This window comes from Cavia porcellus, unplaced genomic scaffold, assembly GCF_034190915.1.
Source record: "Cavia porcellus strain 051 isolate PalLab524CR breed Dunkin Hartley unplaced genomic scaffold, mCavPor4.1 scaffold_17, whole genome shotgun sequence".
NCBI classification, from domain to species: Eukaryota; Metazoa; Chordata; class Mammalia; order Rodentia; family Caviidae; genus Cavia; species Cavia porcellus.
In genome coordinates, this window is record NW_026947500.1 from 41,169,412 (window position 1) to 41,195,571 (window position 26,160).

Consider the following 26,160-nt stretch of genomic DNA (forward strand, 5'->3'; position numbering starts at 1 on the left):
GTGGGCCCAGCATAGGCTGCACAGGTCTGTGTCTCCCTAGTACACTGCAGTGGGTTGGAACACCTAGCCAGTACCATTCAAACAAACTGTAACCAACAAAGAAAGAAACTGCCCTCTTATATACACTGGTATGGAAGGAACAAAAAGTATGGGAAGAAGAAGCAACAAGAAAGGGTCCTCAGTCCCCAATCCTGAGAACACTGATCCAGGAAAGGTAAATGCAAAGGAGAATGAGGACAGAAAACATGCAATATCAGGCACTGCACCAATAGACATAAAGCGATATCTCTGGGACCTCATAGACGAGTTCAAAAGTGAAGTATTTAATGAAGTAAAGCAAGATATAAGTAGAATAGTTAGAGAAATGCTAAGCACCTCCCAAGAAAAAACGGTGGAATGGAAGAACAGAAAAAAAGGGGAGAATTGTTTGATGGAGAAAATAGAAAAAATGTAGAATACATGAAGCAGGTTCAAAGAGATTACCAGGAAACTAAGAGCTCTATTGAAAGCTGGCATAACAACTTGAAAGAAACTAAGGACAGATTATCTGTACTGGAAGACAGATTTGTAATGTGGGATCATGAAAGGAAAAACTTCTTAAATAACAAGGAAACAAGCAGTAACAATACAAAGGCTAGAAGATGATAAGAGGATCTATAACTTAAGAATTAAGAATGTAAAGGAAGAAGCAGGGATACAAACAAATGAACCGCAAAGGCTATTCACAGAAATAATCAAGGAGAACTTCCCTAATATGGGAAAAGGTAAAGATACTCAGATCTATGAGGCATATAGGACCCCAGACACCTACAACCCATACAGAACTACATCCAGGCATATAATAATCAAAATTTCAGAAATCCAATATTAGAACAGAATATTAAAAACTGTCGGAGACAAGAAACAGATCACTTACAAGGGAATACCCATCAGAATTATAGCAGACTTCTCAGCATAAGCCATCAAATCACGGAGAACATGGGGTGAAATAATTCAAGCTTTGAAAGACAATAACCTCCAGCCAAGATTGATATATCCTGCACAACTGTCCCTAGAAATTGATGGAAAAAAAGGTGCTTCCAGGATAAAGAAGAATTAGGGGAATTTGCAACCACCAATTCAACTTCAGAATACTGCAGGACATTATGAAAGAGAAAAATACCAAGATTCCAGAAACAGTGGCAGAGAGGCCACAATGAATGGAGCAGAAAGCGTGTTGAAGAAAATAAACTGACAACTAATGACAGAAAAAGAGCTCAACAGAAATGAGGCAGAGAAGGTTGGAATGGTATGAACAGCTATTTTGGAGAAAACAAGACGTCATAATAGCTAGTGCTGATTTAATAACATCTTGTTTTGAAGTCCCATCAAGCTTTTGTTCTTCTGTCTCCATTGGTCTTAACATGTTGTATCTTACTGGATTTTATTATATGTGAAATATAAACAAAAACTTTTATAGACAAGGAGATAATACAGAAACCATTGTTCATTTTCTGTTAGTTGGTTCTAAATGCCCTGTAATACTGTCATTCTCTTGAATGGTTTTACATTGTCTTGGTATGTTTGATGCTATAGTATACCAAGTTATACTCAAAGATTTCAAGGAAACTATGGTAACTACTTTGATACCGGGTTATCTTGTGGTGAAACACTATATTGCTTAAATGGTTATGTTCTGACCTGTGCTATTTTGTTGCTATGTCCTCTTTTATCTCAATCTCCTTTTTTATTATTTACTTTTTTATTTTTATCTTTTTAACTAAGGGAAAAATAAATAAAAAATAGCAGGATATATTATAGTAACCTACTTTGATTTCCTATTAACTTGATTTGAAACCTGCATTGCTCTCACCATCTTGTTTTGACTGATTTTACTCTATTCTATTTTGCTTGATAGTACCAAGTTTGAGAGTATAGGCAACAACTGTGAAGACAATAAGATTCACTATGATGCCCATTCTGGCTTGACTATTATCTTCTTTTGAAGTCCTGTAATGTCTCCAATGTTTTGGTTTTATTGGTTTTGTTCTGTACTGTTTTGTTCAATTTTATTATAACTGATGATGTAGGCAATTCTTTTTAAGATAGCAAGAGGCATTATAGTAACCATTGTTGATCACCTTGTATTCTGTTTTTATATTATGTACTATGTCCATCCTTTTGATTTGACTGACTCTATTTTGTTATGTCACATTTGGTTTTATTCTCTTCAAAAAAAAAAAGTAATAAGAACTGTGGGGGTAATAAAACCCAAAATGTATAATTGTCCTTTTAAAAAACAGAGGAAAAGAAAGTGCTCTAAAGGATACAACTGCATGTATATTTAAGTGTATAAGATAGATAACCATATTACTGAGTTTTTGTTGGATCATTGAACAGAACTGTTTGCAGTCTCACTGTTTGAAAGTCCACTTTATATGCTTTAATTTTGTAACTTGAACAACTATCTCTAAGATGACAATATGTAATCTATTAACTAGTGATTTCCTACTTTTTTTAAAATTCTGTATAACTTGTACCCCTTTTCTGGTTTTTTTTTCTTTTTCTCCTTAAATAAAATTAAAAAAAAAAAAGAATCATAATGCAGGACCTGGGATTTACTTCTGTGGCAAAAGCACTTGCCTGGCAAGCACAAGGTTGTGAGTTCGATCCCAGGCACAAAAACAAGAATCATAATGCAAAACTGAGTCATCTAATTTTTGCATATTGAACTTGTACATGCCAAGAGCCCAAAGGAACCGAGATTTTACTGTCAAGTGAATGTATTTCATGAACACTCACAGAAGACATAAGACACCCAGCCAGAGACAAAGGACAGCTTATTACTCACAGCAACAGCGGCAGCCAGTGAATTTTTGCACCAATTGTCCAAACTCTAGTTCCCAAAGACGAGGACCAGGTGATACTAGCACACACTGTGGGGTGCACTGCAGTACAGGACACTCCAGTTTAAGGTGCCTGATTCTATCATAACAAGCAGTAATCTGCTTGAACGTCTGCCCAGAAGGAGAGAGGATTTTCATTATGCTGCATAGCAAGTAAACCCACTCTTCCCTCTGAGGGGAGACTGTTTGCTGTCCACATACCCTTGAAAACACAGCTCAGGTCGAAAGTAGTGAAAGTCTGCTCCCAGCTCAAGCAGACAGAAGTACGCAGGTCAATGAAGAACCGTCTCCGGAGATATTCTTTGACCTCGCTATGGACACTTCTTAGCCCTAATAAGTTAGAATTTCTTTAAATTTTCAATATACTTGCACAACCACGTCATCTATGAATAGACTATTTTCATTCTTGCATTCATTTATTTATTTGAGACAAGGTCTTTCTGTGTAGTTCAGGCAGGCCTTGAATTCACTCTATGGCCCAGGTTGGCCTCAAACTCACAGGGGTTCTCCTGTCTCAGCCTCCTGAGTACTGGGATTACAGGGGTACACTACCATGCCTGGATTCTTGCTTTTAAATATCTATACTTTTTTATTTTTCTAATAGCATTGCCTAGGACCTGCAGAATAGTGTTGGCTAAACATGGTGAGAGAGGACATTCTTGTCTCGCTCACAGTCTTGGAGAGATTGAGTTCTGTCTTTCACTCTGAAAATAATGTTACCATAGGCTGGGTATGGTGGTGCATGCCTGTAGTCCCAGCCCTAGGGAGGCTGTATCAGGAAGATCACAATTCAAGGCATTGTCTGAGTTACACAGCGAGGCTCCATCCGAAACAAAACATGTTATTATACATATTTGCATACTGTCCTTTCTCTGATAAAAAGGTTTCCTAGTTTCCTGGGAATTTTATCATGGTTAAGGGTTGAATTTTGTCAGGTGCTTTTTCCAGAGATATGGTTTGTCTTTTTAAATTATTAATGTAATAGTTTTCTTGGATAAGTGCTCTGCTCCTAAGTTGCACTCCCAGCTTTGATCTTTATAAAATGTTTAATTGATGATATTTATGCTGAGGCAAACCTATGAGCCCAGCACTCTTGGAGGACGAAGTGGGAGCATTGCAGGCTGGAGGCCTGCCTGGGCTACGTACCCTGCACCCCTCAAAAAAGGTTAACTCCATATCCCTGCAGGAAGCCCCATTTGGACACAGCCCACCAGCCCTTTCTTTCTGTAGTTATTCCCTTCTTTTTTCTTTCTTTCCTTTTTTTGAGCCAGGGTCTCACTATATAGTTTAGGCTGGCCTCAAACTTGTGGCAATCCTCCAGCCCTAGCTTCCTGGGTGCTAGGATTATAGGCAAGGGCCACTGATTTTTTTTTTTTTTTTTGAGACAGGATCTCAGTATGCAGTTCAGGCTGGCCTTGGGCTCACTTTGTAGCCCAGGCTGGTGTTGAACTTGCAACAACCCTCCTGCCTCAGCCTCCTGAGTGCTGGGTTTATAGGAATGTGCCACCACACCTGGCGTTTGACCGAGTTTTTAAATAAGGATTCCTGAAAGAGTGATATTGAATGTTTTAGTTACAATTTATATGTCTGTTTCTTCCCCTGTGAAATATCCTCTGTGTCCTGCTGTCCAAACCCCGGTCCACATAACTATCCATACATCAATCATTCTTTTACTTCTGCAGTGAAATTTCACCAAACACACAAGGTGAGAACTTACAAAAGCATGTAAGAGGAATCATGCAGTCCTGGGCAGAAGCTCCTACACTGAGAACCTCGCCTGTGCATGTCTTCGCTGGCTGTCTGTTTTGTTTTGTGGGACTGAGCCATCACCTGCTGGGCCACCCCTCCAAGAGATGGTGTCAGAATTCAATGGCAGGAAACCCAGCTAGTATCTCGCAGAACTGCTCACTGGTGGGGAGGAATTACCACCCCTTTTGGGGTTCCAGAAGTGACCCATGCTATGAGTATATAGGAAAAGAAACCAAGCCTGTGCTTCCTCTCTGTCTAGGAATGCCAGTTGAGATCGTGAAACCAAACCGTTGTACTTTGTTCTTTGGCAGAGGTGAAAAGTTTTGTTTGCTCTTCCATGACTAGAAGTACTCCAGCAGCCCCCGAGAGCCCCCCGCGAGAAGTCCACAGTCCTTATCATGGTTTATTTTTCAGAGACTCTTGGTCACTTCCGCTTGAATTTGCAGCCTTTTCCCCAAACCCAAGCACCAAGCATGTAAGACTCAGCGCAGTTCGTCCATGTCCCACCCTCTGCTTCCAACCCCTCTGCCTCCAGCTTGCTGCTGTGGACTCATCCTTCAGAAAGCGACCTCGAGTTCCCGAGTTCACCTGAGGTCGGGGTGTGTCTTAGGTTTCCAAGGCAGGGAATGCCAGCGCCTGCGGGGTATGGCTAACGAGCCCTTGGCCGCTCCACAACACCCAGTATAATCCCGTCCTTTCCTTTTTTAATTTGAGATGGCGTCTCTGTGTGCAGCCAGGCTGGCCTCACATTCCTGGACTCAGAGACCCTCCTCCCTCAGCCTCCTGAGTAGCAGGGATTACAGAGGCACGTCCCTTTTATAACAGCCATCATCCGAGGCAGCAGCCTTGCGACCAACCACTAGCTCCAACCAGCAGCTTGCGGCTCCAGGCATCCTAAATCTGCACAAAGCTGGCGCCGTTAAGTCTACTCATCTAAATGAAACAGAGCCGGAAGTCAGCCTTCCCAGCCACACCTGCACTGGGGAGCAGCTTACTTCCTTTCCCGTGGGAGATCCTCAAGAGGCTGGGCACCAGTGCCAAAATTCTGCACGCAGGGCGCAGGCAGAACACAACCCGCGGTTGCCAGGATGCGTGGGTGAGCCGAAGTCAATAAGAGGTAGGGCAGGAGAGCTCTCGGTCCTCCTGTATCTGGCAAGAAGGACCTGGGTTTACAAAGACTACCTACGCTGCCGCCCCTCTCACCAAAACACAAAGGCTGCAGAAACCTGGGAGCCCCCTGGGGCCTGGACGGCACCGAGGGACCCCCATCCACAAGCATTTCTGACTGCAACTCTGCATCTGTCATTCCCCTCTTTTCCCCAAGAGCTGCCCGTCCCTTTAGCAACTCAAAAGTCCCTTTTCCTCGTCTAGTCACTTCTCTGAATTTCCGCTATTGTCACCTGACAATGTGGTAGAAGCTAGGATTCACAGCCATCTCTCTGAGAACCACTCATTTCCTGGGTGCCTCCCAACTACACAGGACTGATACTTGTCAGGGGATTGGCGGTCAGCACCTGAAATCCCACCACTCGGGGAGGCAGTTAGGTGGATTGCAAATTCGAGCCTGACCTAGGGAATTTAGCAAAATAGAAAGAAATTTAAAAAGAATTAAAAAGGGGGAGGAGTATAGCTCAGTGCAAAGGCCCTGAGTTAAATCCCTGAGTACAGTCAAAAAACAAACAAAAATCCACTCCAAACAAAACAAAGCAAAACTGTCAAGCAAAATGAAACTGCTCTCTGCAAGCGCAGGGACCATGGGGAACCAGAGGGAGGCGCCCTGGACGCTCAGGCCACTGCGAGAGGTCGCCTCGCCGTGAGCGGAGGTCTGTTTCCCTCCGACCTTTCCCTTCTGGCGCTGCCCGGATCTGTCTCGCCTCCGCGGGCCGGGAAGCCTGCCCCACGGTGCGTCCACGTGTGCGCCACCAGGGCGCAGGCCCGGTGGAGGCGACCTCACTCGGGTCCCGGAAGCGTGGCGTGAGCGGGCGGGCGGGCGCCCCGGGGCCCCAGGTCCGAGCGCGCGGGGCGCAGATCCGCAGGTCCTCACCCGTAGACAGATCCGGGCAAAGGACGCCTACACCGTTCAAGCGTCCCGGTCCCGGCGCCCTCCTGCGAGCTGGTGCGACCCTGGCTTCGCAGGGAGGGCAGCGGCTGAGCTCCCCCAGCACCTCGGCGCCAATCGCACTTCCTGCGCCTGGAAACCCGGGGCTGTCTCGCGAGGCGTCCCCGCCGGCAGGGGTCCTTGCGGTCCGAGACGCCCGCCCTCGTCGGCCTGCAGCCTGGTCGCACGCCGCCGGGAGCTGTGACCCTGGCCGTGCCGTCCTTGCTCGGATCCGGGCTGTCGCGAGGAACCGAGGTGAGCACAGGGACATCCCCTGCACGTTGGGGAACCCCCCCCCCCGACTTTGCCAAGCAAAATGAAACCGCGAGGGCTCCCTGGGTGTCCAGATTATACATTTGTCATCTGTCGCGTGGTGGCCTGAGCTTTGGGGCGCGAAAATTGGCGCAGATTTGTGATAAAATGACTCAGTCTTGAACGCGGGCCACGAGCCAGGATTGTTCTAGTCACAGCGCCCAGGGTTTTACACGCGCGCGGCCTCGCTGCTGCCCCTTGCGGTGAGGAGTAAGTAGTACACCCTCTTGCAGACGGGAACCCGCCCGGAGCAGAGCAGAACGCCCCTCCGCGGCTGGGAGAGCGCCTTTCCAGGGCCGGTGCATCCTTTGGGAGTGAATGGCAGATGCAGTCCCTGGCGTGTAACAGTGATCACACACATGGTTACAAGTCGTAAGGGACACAGGAAGCATAAACTTAAAGGAAAGCTCAAATAACTTGATAGCTAGCTGGGCAGAGCTTGGCTTAGTCCCAGCTATTAGTGAAGCTGAAGCAGGAGGATCAAGTAAGCCCAAGAGTTTGAAGATGGGCTAAATAACATAGTGAAACCCCGTCTCAAACAAAAAAGAATAAAAGCCAAAACAAAGCAAAGCAAATAAAAAAATCAGGAAGCATGAAGAGGTAAATAACTCTGACTCATTTTTGGTGCTTGATGCCGTAAAAGCTCTTTGAGCATGGGGTGCTGTTGTATTTTTTGCAGATGTACACTCCTCTTCAGAAAGAATCCAGGGCACCTGCCACCTGTTTCGGTTCAGCCACCACACAGGATGTGGGCAGTAGCCACCAAGATGGCCTGGAAAGAGAATGCCCCAGAAACACAGACCGGAAGCTGCCGGGCCTCTATGGAGTGGGGGACCCCACTGCCATGTTCTCCTCTGACAGCTCCTGCCTGTCTTCTAGAGGCAAAGTCATCAAATGGTTCTGGGACTCCGCGGAGGAGGGCTACAGGACCTACCACATGGACCAGTACGATGAGGACAAGAACCCCAGCGTGAGTGAAGCGCCACGCGCTGGTCTCATTGGGGAACTGCAAGGCGGGTACCTCACCTTCACCCACAGGGAAGCATCCAATATACTCCTGTCGTGTTGGAGTTCCCGTCCTCGGACTTCCTCAGGCTTCTGATGTAGCTCAGAGAGCCCCAGTGTATTGGGCCTCTTAAACCACATGGGATAGGGACTCTTTGTTCCCTGCTGCAGCTCCAGTGCCTAAATCAGTGCTGGGACCTGGGACTCAGATTTGTGAGGGCAGAGCCATAGAAGGCTACCACATGGATTCTGGCCCACAGCACCAACTATTTGACTTAGATTGTGTGTGTGTGTGTGTGTGTGTGTGTGTGCACGTGCATTGAACCCAGGGCCCTGCACAAGCTGGGCAAGTGTTCTACCATTGAGCTACATCCCTGGTCCCTACTGTTCAACTTGGGACCTGCAATAGAACTCAGAGTCACAAATGTTTCACCCTTGGGTTACACATTATTGAATTAGTTACTTAACATTTTGTGAGTTTCAGTTTATCTCTGAAAAGGGATGATAATGCCCCACAGTATGGAAGAGTCAAGATTAAACGAGATCAATCTAAATGTGGTTTCACACACCTGTAATCCCAGCACACAGGAGGCTGAGGCAGGAGGAGGACTGCTGTCAGCCTGAACTACACAGTGAGTTCAAAACAAAACAAACAAACAGCTAAATGAGATCAGATATGTGGTATTATTAGCATGTGGCTCACTATGTAGTGTACTCAATAAATGGTAGCGGCTATTATTATCTGTCTCCAGTGTTATACATGATATTTAGAAATACCTTTAACGGATCAGAGAATTGCACCTTTTCACAATCGGTATTTGCTGAGCATCTACCATGTCCTGGCACTGTTCTAGGTGCTAGATCAAAAGCCAAGTTCCTATCTGACATGTTTTGGGGTGGGGGAGCATGGCATGGAGGGGGTGGAGGGCTCTGACACCCACAGTTACTAGTGGACAGACTCCCATCCATGTGATGTGGAAGCTGCCTTCTTCCAGGGCAAATTACCCAAGAGAGAACAAACAGTCCCGAGTCCCCAAGACAGGGGCTTTTTTTTTTTTTAATCTTTCTGAGACAGGGTCTCACTGTGCAGTTCAGGCTGGCCTTGAGCTCACTTTGTAGCCTAGGCTGGTCTCGAACTCACAAGGATCCTCCTGCCTCAGCCTCCCAAGTGCTGGGATTATAGGCGGGAGCCACCATGCCCGGTTGCAGCTTTTTTATACCCTAACCTTGGAAGGGCTGTCCCGGCACTGCCCCATATTCCATTCATCAGGAGCAATTCTCTGGGTGCAGCTCGGGCTCTAGGGCATGAATAATAGGAGAGAATCAGTGGGAGTCATGGCAGAGGCCACCCTCCACCAAGAGGGGACCTCGATGGGGAAGAGCATCCCAGGCAGAGGGAGCCGCAAGTGTGAAGGCCCCTTGGGTGGAGTCACACTGGATGAGTTCAGGGATGATGAGGGACCACTGGGGCTGCAGAAGAGCCAGTCTGCGGGGGAGGGAGGGTCAGTGATTTTGGCAGGATCACGGGGTAGGAGTCCTGAAGGGTCCTGAAGAGATCCTGAAGGGCTTTATGGATCATGTGGGATGGGAGGTGTTTGCAGGAGGAGGAGTATGACCTGAATCCAGTTTTTAAAGGATGATTTGGATTCTACAGAGACCAGACAGTAGGGGAAGGGTTGAAGGAAGAGGCGGGGCTGGTCCTGCCATGAGCTGGATGAGGAGTTACAGTGGCTCAGCCCTGGTTCTAGGTGATGGGTGACAGCGATTGGACTGTGCAAATATTTTGAAAGTGCAGCTGTCAGGACTTGCAGATGCATTGGCTGTGGCCGGTAGAACCTGCTGGTTTACCTCACAGGGGTGTCTGAACCTCAGCTCACTAAACTTATCCATTTTCAGCTTTCCTCTTTCGTTCTCCCCATGACTCAGCTCCCAGGAGTGAGCTGTGCATGAGGCCTGCACCAAGTTGCTGTGGGGACTCTGTAAGGGTGAATCCTGTCCTATTCCACCTCTCCCGGGAGAACACATGCTTTCTGGTAGCTGAATGTGGCAGTACACGCCTGCAATCTCAGCACTCAGGAGGCTGAGGCAGGAAGACTGCTGTGAGTTCCAGGCCAGCCTAGAATACATAATGAATTCAAGTCTAACCTGAATAGTGAAAGACGATCTGCAAAAAACAAACCAAAAGCATCAAACTTCATGGTGGGGACCAGGTGTCCTGTGATGCTGTTTGGGTTTCTGAGGGTGCCACTGACACCTCGACTCTTATTTCTGTGCCTCTTGTCTCCAGGGGATCATTAACTTGGGCACCAGTGAGAACAAGCTCTGCTTTGACCTGCTGTCGAGACGGGTGAGTGCGTGGCCCCTGCTGGGTGGCTTCTTCCCTGGACGCTTCCCCAACGAGAGCCAGCTGTGGGCCTTGGATGGTCCAGTCCAGCCTTGGGGCGGCTTCCTGTGTGATCCTGAGCGAGTCACTTATGCACACTGATCCCGATTCTTCACCTCTTCAGGCTCTGTCCCTTCCTTGGTCCCCCTGCTGTGCCGGGTCCCTGATCTCAGAGGGGACAGAACCGCACGCCCCAACTGGCTTTGCCAGTCCCTGTAGTGTAAATTTCCATTGTGTAAATGGATGATGCTGAGCTACTGATGTGCGTCCCTGTGCGACAGAGTTGGAGGAGAGGACAGTGGATCGCTTGTGTAGCGTGTCCCACCGTGCAGCTGTGTAGACAGAGTGACCTCGGGAGCGCTGGTAGGAGGCAGTGTGGTAACAGACAGGGAGGGGGGATGCCTGCATCATTCCCTTTGCTCTTAAGATCGTCCACTTAGTTGTCAGTTCATACTAATTCTTTAAAATGTTTGTGTGTGACACAGTTTGCATACTTCCTGGCAGTTTCATAATTAGATTTCTTGCCTGGAATCATGGCACCCCTTGTAATTCCAGCACTCGGCAGGCTGAGGGAGGGGGATTGTTGCAGGTTGGAAGCTAGTTGGGCTACCTCGTGAGTTCAAGGTGGCTCTGGCTTCCCAGGGCGGCAGGAGGGAGGGATGTGGCTGGTGCCCATTCTTTCTCTGGTCCTCCTGCCACAGCCCCTGTGTTCTCAGGCTTGCATCCAGGATGCCTGAGGAGCCACTTGTTGACCCAGCACCTGATCACGAGGCGAGGGCCTGGAAACTGCTGCTTTGCCAGGGTGTGGGGCCGAGCCACGCCTGCAGCAGGACAGGGTCCTGAGACCCTCTGGAAGCTGGAGCCAAGACTGAGGCGATAGCACCCAATTCTGGGGTCTCCTCTGCCCTCCCCGAGAAGCTGGGTAGCACAATCCACCCGCACTGCCTTGCATCTTAGCCAATGACTTTCTAGGTGATCGTGTTCTGTAAAGAGTACTGGACCCACAGTCAAAATTCCGGGTCTGCATGCTTGTAATCCCAGCTCTGTGGGAGGCTGATGCAGGAGGATGACAAGTTTGAGCCCAGTTTTGAGCAACTTACTGACTTAATAGCCCTCTGGGCCCAAAAACAAAAGGAAGGAGACTGAGGGATGTAGCTCAGTGCAAAGGCCTCGAATTCACTGCTTTGAATCACCAAGAACCAAAACCAAAGCCAAACCCCAAAACACCTGGATTTCACAGTTGCTAACTATGTCAGCTCGATAGAATTCTTCACTGCTTTCGAGCCTCAGTTTCCTCACCTGCTAAATGGGCATAAGGCTCTGGTGCTCTGTGGATGCAAACAGCAGTGCCAGCCCCAAGCCCTGCTCTTCCCTCTCTGTCTGCAGCTGAGCCAGAGTGACATGCTGCGGGTGGAGCCGTCCCTGCTGCAGTACCCAGACTGGAGGGGACATCCATTGTAAGTAGCCATCCTAGGCCAGTGGGTCTAGGTGGGGGCAGTTTTGCTCCCTAGGGGTGAAGGCAATGCATGGACATGTTTGAACTGTCCGACCTCAGGAGATACTGCAGTCTCAGTAGCAGAGTCAGGGACACTGCTGATCTTATTGCACCCAGGGCAGCCCTGAGACAAAGCACTGTCCGGCCCAGGACTGCAGCAGTGACAACTTGAGAGGTCCCACCAGGGGGCTGAGGGACCCGGCTTGGAGACCCAGCCTCTTCTCAGGGCTCTTGTCTCACCCTCCAGGATCCCAGGCCTGAGGCATGGGAGGGCAGTCTGGTGAGGAACCGTCCCTATGTCCCTACTCTAGCTTTAGAGAAGCCAGAGTCGGCCTGGGTGCAGCTGGCTGGGCCATTTCCTCCCTCTGGCGGGCAGGTGTGACTAACACTTGTCGTGGCCTATCCTGAGTGAGCGCTTCCTGGCCACACACCATTCTAAGAAAGGGCTCCGCGCCGGCAAGACTTGACCTCAACTCCATTTGCAAAGCACGTGCTCTGCCTGTTTTTCTGTCTCCATTTGTGTTTTTATTCGCACGTATTTGCAGCACATGGTGACCACATTCTTCGTGGGGAGTTGGTCCAAGTGCACAACACATCTTCTTGCTTTTTACATCCCTTCCCCTCTTCCCTCCCTCCCTCTCTTGGTCCTCTTCCCTTTTGCAAATGATCTGTTTGTCTTTTAGTTTGCTCTTTGTTTATCCTCTGGGTTCCTCATAGAAGAGAGACCATGTGATGTTTAGGTGTGTTGGGGTGCTTCATTTCCCACAACCTTATGATCTCAAAGCCAAAGTCCATATTCTCAAAACCGTGGGCTTGGGCATAGACTCTGCCACTTCCCCAGCAAGAGCCTTGATTCCGTCAAACCTCAGTGTCTTTATCTGAAATAGAAATAAAAAAGAGTAGTCACAGTGTAGCAACCTGCAAGTAACATCTGCATAAGTAAATGTTCAATAAATGTTAGTAATAAGAACTATGACAACAGTTGCTATTAAATAATAGCAATTATTATTACTATTAGCCTAGGCCTCGTGTGTCTACTCTTTCTTTCTTTCTTTCTTTCTTTCTTTCTTTCTTTCTTTCTTTCTTTCGATCTTTCTGATTTTGTGAGACACAGTCTGGCAATGTAGCTCAGGCTGGCATTGACCTCACATTGTAGTCTGGTTGGCCTCAAACTTAAGATCCTCCTCCCTTGGCCTCTTGAGTGCTGAGATTTTAGGTGTCCCCCATGACACCATGCTAGTCTTACATTTGATACCCCCAAAGTCCCCGGATCAGGCAAAGTTGCATGTTATGCAGCCACTGTGAATGAAACCACAGTATCCGAGCATGGGGTTTCTTGCACTGGAACAAAATACATGACAGCCACGACTTAAAGGAATGGTTTATTTGGGCTCATGATCGCTGGCTCCAAGGCGGGAAGGCATGGCAGAGAGGCACAGAGGAGGAGAGCTGTGTATCTCAGGAAGCAGAGTGAGAAGGGAGGAGCGGGGTGGGGAGAGAGGCCCTGCCAGGCCGCCTCCCAGCAGCGCACACAGCTGTGATCTCCTCCGAGGGCCAGGGCGGGCAGATTCACAGAGGAGAACAGCACTGCCCCTGAACCACTCACCTTCCTGAAGCTCCACCTCTGAGCCCACAAGCGTTTGGGGGCCATTCCAAATCTAAACTGGAAGATGAGGATGTGTGGGAAGGGGCGCCCTGAGAGGAGACAGAGCCTCCCCATGCGGGAGACAGGAAGGAGCAATGGCAGGGAAGCTCAGGGTGCAAAGTGGGTTGGGGGCCCTTTGAGAAGCACCGTCCATCAGTCAGTCTGTTTTTCTGTAGCCTCCGGGAGGAAGTGGCCAAGTTTCTGTCTTATTACTGTAAGAGCCCAGCACCCCTCAAACCAGAGAATGTGAGTAGCCCCCTCCTCTGCTCCTCTGTCCTGCTCCCCAGTTTTGGGCTGAGATCCATTTTGCACTTGTCTTGATTTCTTTCAAGGTGGCCCAAGGATCGCCTTCTGCCTCCTTCTTCCCCCAGCCTGAGACTTAGAGCTGAGCTGTGATTTCCACCCCCACAGTGTGCCGTGGGCTCTACTGGGCCTCACGCCTTGGGCCTCAGGGGTGACCTCTTCCTGGGATGTGCTCAGCTAAACACCAGCAGAGCCCCCATGAATGAGCTTGGATGGAGGTTGGGGCTTTGTGGAGACAGAGCCCGGGGCTACCCAGGAGGGACCCGTTCTAGTTCTCCTTCGGTGCTGTCCTGGATCCTTCCCCCCCCCCCCAGCGAATCACAGTCCCCTTTGTCCCCTGTCACCCAGGTGGTCGTCCTGAATGGCGGCGCCTCTGTCTTCTCGGCTCTGGCCACCGTGCTGTGTGAGGCAGGAGGTAAGTGACTGCAAGGCCTGCTCGGTCCTGGGCCTGCCCGGAGCCCACAGTGTCCCCTGCTGCCTGCCCTCCGGGGCTGCGTACCTTTGTTTTCAGCTGTGATAGGAGACCACAGACTCAGGCCCTTAGATGAAGGGCTGGGCGGCAATTGCAGAGGGCAGCGTGCTGTTGGCGTTCTGGGTCTGGGAACACCCAGGGCCCCAGCAGAGCCCCTTGTATCCACCCAGAAATGACTCACAAACCCATTCCCAGTGCCGGCCTTGGGCCCAGAGATCTGAAGAGCCAGGGTTGGCTCAAACCTGTTTCAGCCCTGCCTTCCTGGGCCAGATTGCTGGCCCTGCCTGAAGAATCTGATTTTTTCTTAGCAAAAAGAAAATCCAAATGGCTGTTGAGTAGACATGGGGAGCCAGACATGGTAGCACATGGCTGTGATCCAGCATGCCGAAAGGCTGAGGCAGGAGGATTGCAATGTTGAGCCCAGCTTGGGCAATTTAGCAACTTAGTGAAACCCTGTCTCAAGATTCTAAAAAGGGCTGAGGGAGGGCTGGGGATGTAGCTCAGTGGAAAGGCCTTGGGCTCAATCCCTAGTAACACAAAGCAAAAACAAGCCAGGGTGCACGGTGAAGGGATGCTGATTGAAGGATACAGGCTCACTCACAATAGTTTAACTAGTAGTAGCAAATGTTAGTGACATCGATTGACCGTGTGTTGCTAGCTCCAGGCTTTGGCATGTGGCTGTACACACAGGACATCATTCGACCCTGTCGGCACCCTGGGGGCCTGGATCTCTATTGCTGTCCCCTTTTTTATAGATGAGACAGTTGAGGCCCAGAGGTTAAGTAAGTTCTCAAACTCACACAAAGGGAGGTTGTCCTTGGAATCTGCAGCATAAAAAGTTCTGCTCTGAGATTTCATAGACATAGTTTCCTACTCATTCTAGAGCAACATGGAACAGGGACCCTCTAAGTTTAAGTTCTTTAGTCTATAAAGTTAAGGTGACAAAGGTGGGGACGAAGGTGTGTGTCCCAGGCAGTGGTGGTGGGTGAGTGCTGAGCATAGTTCTCACACTTTGTAAATGTTACCTAGCGATTACAGATGTCCCCTACTTGGGAGGCTTGATTTAGGATTGTTTGACTTTACAGAGGCATAAGAGTGATACGCATTTAATAGCAACTGTACTTTTTTAAAATTTAGTCTTTTGCCCCCCTGGCAGTATATATTTTTGCTTGTGGCACTAGACAGTGGCAGTGAACTGTGTGTCCCAGTCAGCCACCTAACTGTGAGAGGAGTCATTGCTCTGCAGGGCTAGTGATGTTCCCTGTGCTAGGTGGATGAAATGCATTTGTTTTAAAAATGTCAGTTTTTTGAGTCAGGGTCTGCCTGTATAGTCTAGGCTGGCCTCAAACTGACAACAACCCTCCTGCCTCAGTGTCCTGAGTGCTAGGATTACAGGTGTGCACCATGCCTGGCAATGAGTTAGTGTATTTTTTATTTCATGATGTTTTTAGCTTACAATGCGTTTATCTGGACATAACCCTGTTGTCAGTCAAGGAGCATCTGTATTAGGAAAGGGACTGATCTCAGTGGGTCTGGGCTGTAAGCACTTGCTCTAGGGGTTGGGAGTGGAGAAGCCCTGGGTGCAACAGGGCCTATGCATGGGGTCTGGGGTGACCTTCCAGGGATGACAGGCCCTGTCTGCTCCACCAGAGGCCTTCCTGATCCCCACTCCTTACTACGGGGCTATCACACAGCACGTCTATCTCTATGGCAACGTCCGACTGGCCTTTGTCTACCTGGATAGTGAGGTAAGAGTGGCTGCATCCCTCCCTCTAGGCCGAGTCTCCTGGGCCTGAATTTGTGGCTGGCTCGGGAGGAAGTCCAAGGGCTCTGGAGCTGCCGTGGGAAGAGAATGGAACTTTCTGTTATCCTGGGGCTGCCTGTGCCTGGGTCCCCGGCGCCTACCAAGCTCCAGGCTCTGAGATTCCTGGAGCAGCCAAGGAGCAGCCCCAGAAATAAGGGGGTGCGCAGGGGCAGAGTCCTGGGAGCCAATCAGAGGACCTCTGGGCTCTTGATGAGGCTGGGTGGGATGGATGGCAGGAAGATGGAACGGCCCCACTATTTTCCAGAGACTGGAGATTACAGTTGACCTGAGAGCGTAGCTTTGGAGATCACTGAGTTTGTCTGGTGGCTGTGATGGTCTCTTCCAGGTCACTGGGCTGGACACCCGCCCCTTCCAGCTCACAGTGGAGAAACTGGAGTTGGCCCTGCAAGGAGCAAAATCTGAGGTCTGGGGCTCCCCACCAAGCTAGGGCTGGGAGTGTGTGTGGGGGTCTACAAGCGGGCATGCACCCCTCTTCCTGTGTGTGGCTGGTCTCCTGGGAGCCGGGTTGGTGCCTGTGATGGGGGATGCATGGGTAGGAGGGTAGTACAGAACTATTGTGGGTGTCCGGTGGGAGGCTCTTCCTATTCATTAGAAAAGATCCTTAAACGTCAGAGTAGGAAGTCAGCTGGGGCTTCATTAAAAACGGCCCCCCTTCCTACACCCTCTGATTACGTTCCAGGGGTCCAGTGTGGAATGAATGAGGCTGGGGCTTAGCTTAACATTTCCCTGGGAGTTTGAGGGGCAATCCTGCCCACTTGAAGGGGACTTGCAGTCTCCCCAAGAAAGCAGAGACCCATGCTTTGAGGACTTGTTCCCACGCCTCCCGACTGTCTGCTTGAGCTGTGCCCATCATTTGTACAACACTGGCCTGCTGGCTGGCACTTGGGCACAGTTTGCCCTGCTCTCTGCATGGGTTTTCTTCTCTAAGCTGGCCCAGTGCTGCCGATGGAAGCCTGTGGCCTGTTTATTTGCTTCATGAGATGGTGAATGTGTCCCCTGCATGCTTCCCGGGGAACCATGTCCTGGAGGCCTTGACTCTGGCCTCAGAGAGGAGCTAAGGTTTCCAGCCTATGAATGATTTCAGGGTGTGAAGGTCAAAGGCCTCATCCTCATCAACCCCCAGAACCCCCTGGGCAACGTCTATTCCCCCAGAGAACTGCAGGAGTTCCTGGGATTTGCTGCAAGGTGAGCATCCCCACTCCCCAAAAGAGCATGTGGGCAGCTCAGGGCCTGATAGAGGTGTGGTACTAGCAGCCCTAAGCCCCCATTTTCTCCCATCAGCAGCCTTGGCCTCTTTCTGGTAGTGGGCAGGAAGTAGGGATTTGTAGCTCAGGCTGGCCTTGAACTTGCAGTGATCCTCCTGCCTCAGCCTGCCAAGTGCTGGGATTTCAGGGATGCACCACCATGCCAGTCAACAGCTATCACTGATTGCATACTCTAGGGCCTGATGATGCCATGCTGAACACTTGTATCCTACATTTCTTGTCAAGTCAGGGCTGCAGCTGGGCTTGAGCCCTGGTACCTAAATGTGCCCTCTCCCTGGGGCCCTTCAGAAGCCCCACTGCCACCTACTTTGCATGTGTGGCTTTGTTGGTTTGCAAAAATAGACAAAAGAAGGGTGTTCTTCCTGGCAAACACAAGTGCGGTTACCCTGGGCTGGACAGTGGTCCCTCGGGGTTTCTGACACACTGCTGTCCCGTGCTGTCGCACCCTGGTGCACACATGTCCTTCAGATCATGCTGTCCCCCTCCCCATTCCAGGCACAAGCTGCACGTGATTGTGGATGAGGTCTATATGCTGTCTGTGTTCGAGGAGTCGCTGGGGTACCGCAGTGTCCTGGGCCTCAAGAGGTGAGGCTGCAGTCATGGGGTGCCCCCTAGGTCCCCTCCTAGGGGCCCTGACCAGGGTCCTGTCTCTAACTTCCAGCTGGTCCGAGTGGGCCTCAGATCCCCCAAGGAACAGGACATTCGGATGATTCTGGGGAGCCCCGAGGAGGGGCCTTAGGATTCCTCAAGGTGGGGGGGGGAGGGCTGAGCTTGGGGCAGGCAGCTGACTTCCTTCCTGGGCTGCTTCCTTCATTGCCAGAGTAGCTTCAGTTACATTCATTTATTTTCTTGCTTATTTACTTAGCAAGTAATTATGGAGCACTTTGCACTTGCCAAGCCCTTCTGGCTCTTTATACAGTGAGGTTTTAGTCTGGATGGGGTGGTGCACGCCTGTCATCACAGAAGATTGCAAATTCAAGTCCAGCCTGGGCAACTTGACCCTGTCTCCAAAAGAGGGGCTGCATTTCCTGGGGTATAATTCAGTACAAAGACCCCGTATTGTCCAAAATAAAAGTTTTTTTATTAGATGGAGTTTAGGCACAGAATTGGTGATAGAAGCACTTTGGAAAAGTTGGGACCAGATCCCTGGTGGGGTGTGCAGATCTGACCTTCTCCACCCTGTCCTTTCCGCTGACTCTGTCCTGCAGCCTCATGGAGCTCTGGAGGGTAGGTGGCTCGTGGGGTGTCACTCCCATTCACTCTGTGCATAAGGCAAGTGGGACACAGAGAAAGCAGGGACTTGTCCATCATCCCTGGACAAGTTATTTACTGAGCATCACTTCTGTGGAAGGTGCAGAGGGTTCAGCAGTGAATAGGAGGATAGAGGCCTTCAGAGGAGAGGTGTATTTTTGGCTCACATTTCAGTCCATAGTTGGCTGGCTCCTAAGGCAGGATGGCCTGGCACAGGAGCCTGGCAGACGAGAGCTGCTCAGAGCATGGAGCACAGGAAGGAGAGAGAAGATAGAAGCCAGAGGGACACAAACCCAGCCAGGCCCCACCCTAGGCCCCGCCTCTTCCAGCCAGGCTCCACCCTAGGCCCCGCCTCTTCCAGCCAGACTCCACCCTAGACCCCGCCTCTTCCAGCCAGGCCCCGCCTTCTAACAGCACAGCGCATCTAGCTGTCCTGCTGCCATGTTTCAGTCATCTTTCAAAAACCCTGCCAGTGGCCTGGCGTGGTGGCTCATGCCTGTAATCCCAGCACTTGGGAGGCTGAGGCAGAAAGATTGTTGCGAGTTCCAGACCAGCCTGGGATATAAAGGGAGCTCAAGGCCAGCCTGAACTGCATAGTGAGCTCCTGTCTCAAAAAGACAAAAAACCCCAAACCAAACCAGACCCCAAAAGCCTTGCTAGTGAGCACATGGGAAACCATAATGGGACCTCACGGGTGTCCTGGGACTTGTTTGGGAGGTCTTTGCAAGAAGCAGCGTGAGCTGTGTTGTAGATGAGAGGATAGAAAACTTTATTATATAAAGTACCAGATGGTGATATTTCAGCCTTTACCATGTAGCCTCTCAGCTCTGCCGGAGACGCTGCGTATAACAGCGCACGTGGCAGACTGGACGTGGCCTGGCGCTGCTGTTTGCTGCTTCCTGCTCTTATGGATAAGCGGCCACAAGAGGTGCAGACAGGGCTTGAGCCAGATCGACTCTTCCACCCGTCTCCTGGTCGAAGCTGTTCCCTTGGTTCCGTGCTGCTTCTGTCCCTCACTGAGCTTTCTCTGCAGGCTGCCTGACCCCCAGAGGACCCACGTGATGTGGGCCACAAGCAAGGTGAGTTCTGGCCGGGGTGTCCAGCAGAGGGCAGGCCAGGCGGGGATGGAACCAGCTTCCTCCGAGAAGGGCTGGCCACAGCCTTGGGAACTTCGTCTTTCAGGACTTCGGGATGTCTGGGCTCCGCTTCGGCACACTGTACACAGAAAACCGGGATGTGGCCACCGCTGTGGCTTCCCTCTGCCGCTATCATGGCCTCAGCGGCCTGCTGCAGTTCCAGATGGCCCAGCTGCTCCGTGACCGTGGTGACTGCCCTGGGGCTGGGCCCTGAAGAAGCTGGGGTGGGAGTGTCTGGGACCAGCCAGGGATGAGGGTGCTTCTCCATGAGGAAACTCTAGGGCACGTCTGGGACTGGTTCATATGCTACTTGGTCATTTGCTGGCTGTGTGGCACGTTACCTCACCTCACTGTGCCTCGGTTTCCTCATCTGTAAAACACATAATGGTGCCTATCTTGTAGGGTGAGCGGGATTTGTGATTCAGTTAGAACAACACCTGGTAGAGAATAGCACAAGCTCAGTGCCAGTAGTCCCAGCTACTTGGGAGGCTGAGCCAAGAGGATCACTTGAGCCCAGAGGTTCTGGGCCAGCCTGAGCAACATAGCGTGAGCCGGTTTAAAGGAAAAAAAATGTAAAATATGAATTTGTTATTAGGTGTATTTTTTTTTTTCATTTTTTCATTTTTATCGGTACTGGGGATCGAACTCAGGACCGCCTGCTTGCAAGGCAGGTACTTATGCCGCTGAGCTAAATCCCCAGCCCCATTTAGTTGTATTTTTAAAAAAGATGTTACTAAGAAAACATTCTTGTAAGGGACACCGGTCTCCCGCTGCAGGATCTGTTCTTCTCCCAGTTTCAGATATCAAGTTTCGGGGGGGGCAGAGCTCAGAGTCACTGCCCCTCTCATTGGGCCTTTGGGATGCTCTTGGTGAATTACCGCACTCAGACCTCCTCAGGATGCTAGGAAGCAAGATTTCCTGTATCCCCATTATTTTACAATGAGGAATATGACCAGCTGTGCACCCAGTATCATAGCTAAAATTTATTTTAAAAAAATAGATACATCAAGTATTGACAAGAAGGTGGAGCAGCCGGAACTCGCACATCGCTGGCGGGAATGGCAGATGGTTCAGCCACTTTGCAAAACAAGCCAAGTTCAACACACACTGACCAAGCAAGCCTCCGCCCCACCCCTACCTACTGAGCCTGATGGTCACATAAGAACTTCCCGTGGGCTGGGTGTGGCAGTACAAACCTGTCATGTCAGCACTTGGGAGACTGAGGCAGGAGGACTGAGTCTGAGGCCAACCTGGGCTAGTAGCGAGGCCCTATCTTCAAAGAATAAAAGGTGTTTTATACTGAACACTGAGTTCCCAGGCTATCCGGAGGGCCAGTCCCCAGCCCCACATTCGGGATGGGCTCCCGTGGTGTTTTCAGTGTGTGGATTAGCAGGAGGGCTTGGAGGGGGAGGGGAGTCTTATCTTTTGGTTTTTCTTTCTCCCAGACTGGATCAACCAAGTGTACCTGCCAGAAAACCACAGCCGGCTTAAGGCAGCGCACACGTATGTCTCGGGAGAGCTCCGGGCCCTGGGGGTCCCCTTCCTGAGTGGGGGCGCCGGCTTCTTTCTCTGGGTGGACCTAAGGAAGGTAACTCAGGCGGGCGGCAGGTGGGGCAGCGCTGCCCCGGGGCTCCCTCCCCTGGCGAGGGCGGCGGGGCCCAGCTGTGTTAAGCCTCCCGCCTGCCGCCCCCCAGTACCTTCGCCAGGGCACCTGGGAGGAGGAGATGGTGCTTTGGCGCCGCTTCTTGGACAGCAAGGTGCTGCTTTCCTTCGGCAAGGCCTTCGAGTGCAAGGAGCCCGGCTGGTTCCGGGTGATCTTTGCAGACAAGGCCCACCGGCTCCGCCTGGGTGAGCTGCCACCTCACTGTCCCCTCCTGGCTGCGTCCTGCGACCCTGGACAGCCACCAGGCTGACAGTGGCACTCACTCCCCCTCCTAGGGATGCAGAGGCTCCGCAGGGTGCTGGAAGGCAAATCCCAGGAGGCTGAAGATATCCCTCCCCATCAGGATCCCGGGGAGCAGCACTGATGAGGGGTAAGCAGCCACTGTCCCCAAGCCACAGAAGACAGAGGACAGCCTACTGGCCAGCAGGGTCCCTGATGTGGCTTTGCCAACCTGGAACTGCTGCTCTTCTAGGTGACAGCGGGAGACACCTTCTGCTGCTGAGGTCCAGCCTGGGACCAGCTAGGGGGCCCTGCCTTGGTGTGCAGAACTGGGGTCTCCCGATGGCCCCTAAGAGCCTTCAGCCCCCCTGGGGATGCAACCGACAGCAAACTGTCCCTCTTCTTGGGGGCCATTTCTTGCCTCCTGAGTTGGTTGCCAGGACAACAAGCCAGAGGAGCAGCACACAAAGTGATGGAGATTTAAATATCCTAGGATTCCCAAGGGACCAGAATCCACAGCCCACTGGGAACCGGGACCCCCTGATGGGACGGGACAGGGCAGGGAGGGGCAACTCCCTGGGAATTTCCTCTCTGTCCCAAGCTGCTCCTGTCTCTCTGGGACTCTGCTCCTCCCACCTGGGAAGAAGCTACCAACACTGTGTCCCCAGAGCACCAGGGGCTGTCGGGGAATTTTGGGGCTGGAACTCTGAAATGAACCGGGTGGAGCTGAGCAGGGCTGCGCTTTCCCCCCACGCGGAGGCAGATGAAGGGCGCCATGTCTTCAGGAGGGTGATTTGCTTCAGGGACAGCATGAGGTCTCTGAGCCCTCAAGCTGTGTGCGCTAAGGACCTTCTCAGGTGCCGCTGCTTCCGCCTCAGAAAAGCTGCACTTAACTCCGGCATGGGGTGCCTGGTCCCTGAAGTCCCAGCTTCTCAGGAGGCCGAGGCAGGAGGATCACTTGAGCCTGGGAGTTGGGGCCAGCTTGGGCAGTATAACCAAAAGGCATTCTCAAAAGGATGAAAAGCTGATTCTTGCTTTCTTTTAGAAAATGTCAGTGACATCAGTGTTTCCATTCTGTGCTGTTTGGCTCAGGTGGGGTTTTTTGTTTTGTCTTGTTTTTCTCTTTTGATCTGCCCTTCATTCATTTATTCTTCCTCCCTATCTTTTACTGAAGGCCTTCTAGGAGATATGGTGAAAAATATGGAAAATGCTCAAATTTAAAAAAAATTATTACAATGAAAGCCACATTTATTACTGTTTTCTAGAACATTGGAGAGACAATTTTAGGTGTGAAACTCCTTCACCCTTTAATATCTCAGGGTATGAGATGTGAATGTTTAAATTTTAAAAATTTATAAAAGATACACTGTCATGAACCCTCCTCAGAATCCTCCCCCTCCTTTCTTCTTTTTTTTTTTTTATTATTTTGAAGGTAGTAAAATACAACAGAACAAGACGGAACAAAGCCAATTGAGACAGCGTAGACAGTTTAGAACTTCACAGCAGGTTACTGGGATAACAGTATTAGGTATCACAGTATTTCTCATTATCTTCACAATAGTTCTTCTTTCAATCACCTATAGCAAAATAAAATGAAGTACAGAACATTATAGAACTTATCAAAACTACTGAATAGAGTAATACTGTTAATCAGAACAAAGCAAGACAGTAGTAAAAATATTTCCCTTCAAAAAGATGGTAGAAGAAAATCCCCCTTATTTGTTATATTGTATATGGTCAACCTCCCAAGAGATGCTCAGACCTCTGGCTCCCATTTGCTAATGGTGGGGCAGGGGAAGTGGGATGTTTGACTCTCAGCCAGTGGACCGGCAGGCTTGCTATTGCTTAGCAGGGAGGCAGGCTGGTTGCTTGGTTTCCCAGGGTCCTAAGTTCCAACATGGTGCGGATCTCAGGAGACACTGGTGGTTCTCCCCCTGGCCTGCCACGCCACAGCTGCTTACCAGAGAGGCGAGCTGGTTGCTTGGTTTCCCAGGGTCCTAAGTGCCAACATGGCATCCCCCCTCCTTTCACACACACTTACCCCATCGTTCGTCCTACTTTCTGAAGCAGCTCTGGAAGTGCTCTCTTCTGAGTGTCGTTAGTGGTGCTGTCCTGGCTGCTTCAGTGTCCTGAATGCATTCAGAATGACCTTTCATGGTGGTTTTGACTTTGGAGAAGAGCCAAAGAATCATGGTGCCAGATCTCGTGAATAAGGTGCTTGAGGATGCAGTGTCCTTGCCTTTCTGTTGGATGCTACCTGGAAGCAGCATTCACTGTGTTTCTTAATTATACCTCATAAAGACACTCAGCTGGGGCAAGTTATGTTCATCTCTCTGAGCTTTACATTTTAGCAAATATGTGTTTTATTATTGAAAATTCTAAAAAAAATCCTTTATAGCTCAAGCTTGCTTTTCAATTTCTAATCATTTACTTATTTACATTTTTTTGAAGCATTGTCTTGCTAAGTAGTCCAGGCTGGCCCTTGAACAAGAAATCCTCCTGCTTCAGCCTGCCAAGGGCTGGGATTCCAGATGTGCAACACCATGCCTCGCTTTGTTTTACTTTTAAAATAAATAAGCACAACTTTTTTGTACTTCATATATGGCTATGTCTTGGTATCTGTCCAGGAGAGGCTCCAGGACCCCTGATGGGTACTAATATCTACCAATGGCTTTATAAAAATGGCAAGCCTGCATATAAACATAGGCAGTCCCCTGGATACTTTGTCATCTCTAGATTACTTATCTAATGCAACATAAAGCCATAGACCATTGTTCTACTGAGCACGTTCTCATTTACCGTCACTTGCATGGTTTCTATCCCTGGAAATGTAGCCACATCATTTTGCCTGGGCCAGATTGTAACGAGCTTGCGTCTTCTGCTTGTCTCCCTTCCTTTTTTATTTTTATTTTTACTTTTGAGACATGGTATTTCTGTATACTCCAAGAGAACCTTGAACTTACTATGTTGCAGGATGGCCTCACACTTGAGGTGACCCTGCTGCCACAGCCTCCCGGAGTGCTGGGATTACAGGCATGTGCCACCAAGCTTAACCACATCTCTGACGTATGCCCTTGGTTACATTTTTTCTCTGCCCGCAGTGCCCTTTCACCTCTCTACTTGTAAAGATCCTGAATATCCTTCAGGGTTGGCAAAGTTATCTCGGATCTTTCCAAGTAGATGCAGCTTCTGCTGCTGCTTTAAAAATCATCACACTGTATATTCTCTTATGCAGCTTTCACCCTCCACCTGAGTAACTTCATTTGTATATTTGTCTTGATTCTAGTTAGGTCCTCCCAGCGTCTGGCATCTTTATTCATCCTACAAGAGCGTGTCAAGCCATGAAAAGTGCCAAGCTTTATGTAAGCTTCCAGTTATAAACGGTGATCAAGACAGGGAGGGGTCCAGGAAGTCCCTGCCGAACACAGTTCTGTAACACAGCCAGCCCTCGTTCAATCAAAGAACAAATGATTAATTACAAACACACATGTGGCAGGCACACACCTGTAACCCCAGAATTTGAGAGGCTGAGCCAGGACAGTCCCTCCAAATTCAAGGTCAACCTGAGTTACCCAGTGAGTTCAAGGTCAGTTTGAATTACATACCTAGCGAGACTCTGCCTCAAGAAAACCAAAAAAGCAAAACCATACATGTTTTAAAATACCGATAAAGAGAAACAAGCCAGAGGCTCTCTCAGATTGAACTCCATTAACTAAGTTGTAGGCGACAACTTCCACCAGATGGCGCTACCGTCCAGCTGGGATGAACGTGGACTCGGTTCCCAAAGCCTGACCTAGTGAACTATACCAGCTGTGATCGAAGTCTAGCAGTGTCTTCATCAATTCTCATTTTCTCAGCCTCCACTCACTGCTTTATTTCGGAAGTTCTACTGTGCATGCATAAGTCTAAATCATGAATAAAGGGGACAGGCCTCAGTTTCTACCCCTTGAATTACTCCACCCAAAACAGTCATAATTGCTTCTTGGATTCCTTCCCCCAAAAAATCGTCATATGAGGGAAGGGATCTTTTGCAAATACGAAGAGATCAAGAGATGGAGGAAGGGAACAAGAAAGGGAAGGACGTGAAAGAAATAAGCCATGTTATGCACATGTGCCAGCTCCCCACAGTGAAGGGGATCTGTATATACTACAAACAGGGATTAATAAAAACTAAACAATTTAAAAATTCATGACGGCATCGATTTTTTTTTTTACACAGATGTATTTCACTTAAAAGCGATCGTGCTTGCCCACAGTTTTGGAACAAGTTTTTGGAATAGCAAACCTTGGAGCCGGTTCCTTACCGACTTATAGAGGACCCACTGGAGGACTGTGGGAAGGAAGGGTCCTACGCATTTTGACAGAGGGTGCCAGATTGCCCTGTGGGAATGTTACGCGCTCATTTGCACCTACTGCGCTAAACGTTTACATTTTTGGGCAGATTTGTAAGTGGA

General features: G+C 49.8%; 1 protein-coding gene across 8 annotated transcripts; it reads left to right on the top strand.

Annotated features, from left to right (window-relative positions):
- The first annotated feature begins 6,811 nt into the window (after positions 1-6,811).
- On the top strand, positions 6,812-25,896 carry Accs (1-aminocyclopropane-1-carboxylate synthase homolog (inactive)). 8 transcript variants are annotated; one of them, XR_010040210.1, is made up of 18 exons: positions 6,812-6,987; positions 7,724-8,014; positions 10,337-10,396; positions 11,819-11,889; positions 13,749-13,818; positions 14,224-14,290; positions 15,998-16,095; positions 16,498-16,575; positions 17,257-17,357; positions 17,933-18,022; positions 18,525-18,664; positions 19,514-19,616; positions 19,722-19,767; positions 19,871-20,012; positions 21,270-21,327; positions 21,519-21,672; positions 21,763-21,857; positions 21,960-25,896. XR_010040210.1 is itself a non-coding variant. In XM_013147421.3 (18 exons), the coding sequence occupies exons 2-17, from the start codon at positions 7,724-7,726 to the stop codon at positions 21,849-21,851; spliced, it is 1,743 nt and encodes a 580-aa protein (XP_013002875.2). In that variant the 5' UTR covers positions 6,812-6,987; the 3' UTR covers positions 21,852-21,857; positions 21,960-25,896. The 8 variants fall into 8 exon arrangements, 6 of the variants coding, with proteins under 6 accessions (XP_013002875.2, XP_013002876.2, XP_063083866.1 ...); XR_010040211.1 differs by having other exon boundaries at positions 24,993-25,896; XM_013147421.3 differs by having other exon boundaries at positions 21,270-21,412.
- The last annotated feature ends 264 nt before the right edge of the window (positions 25,897-26,160 follow it).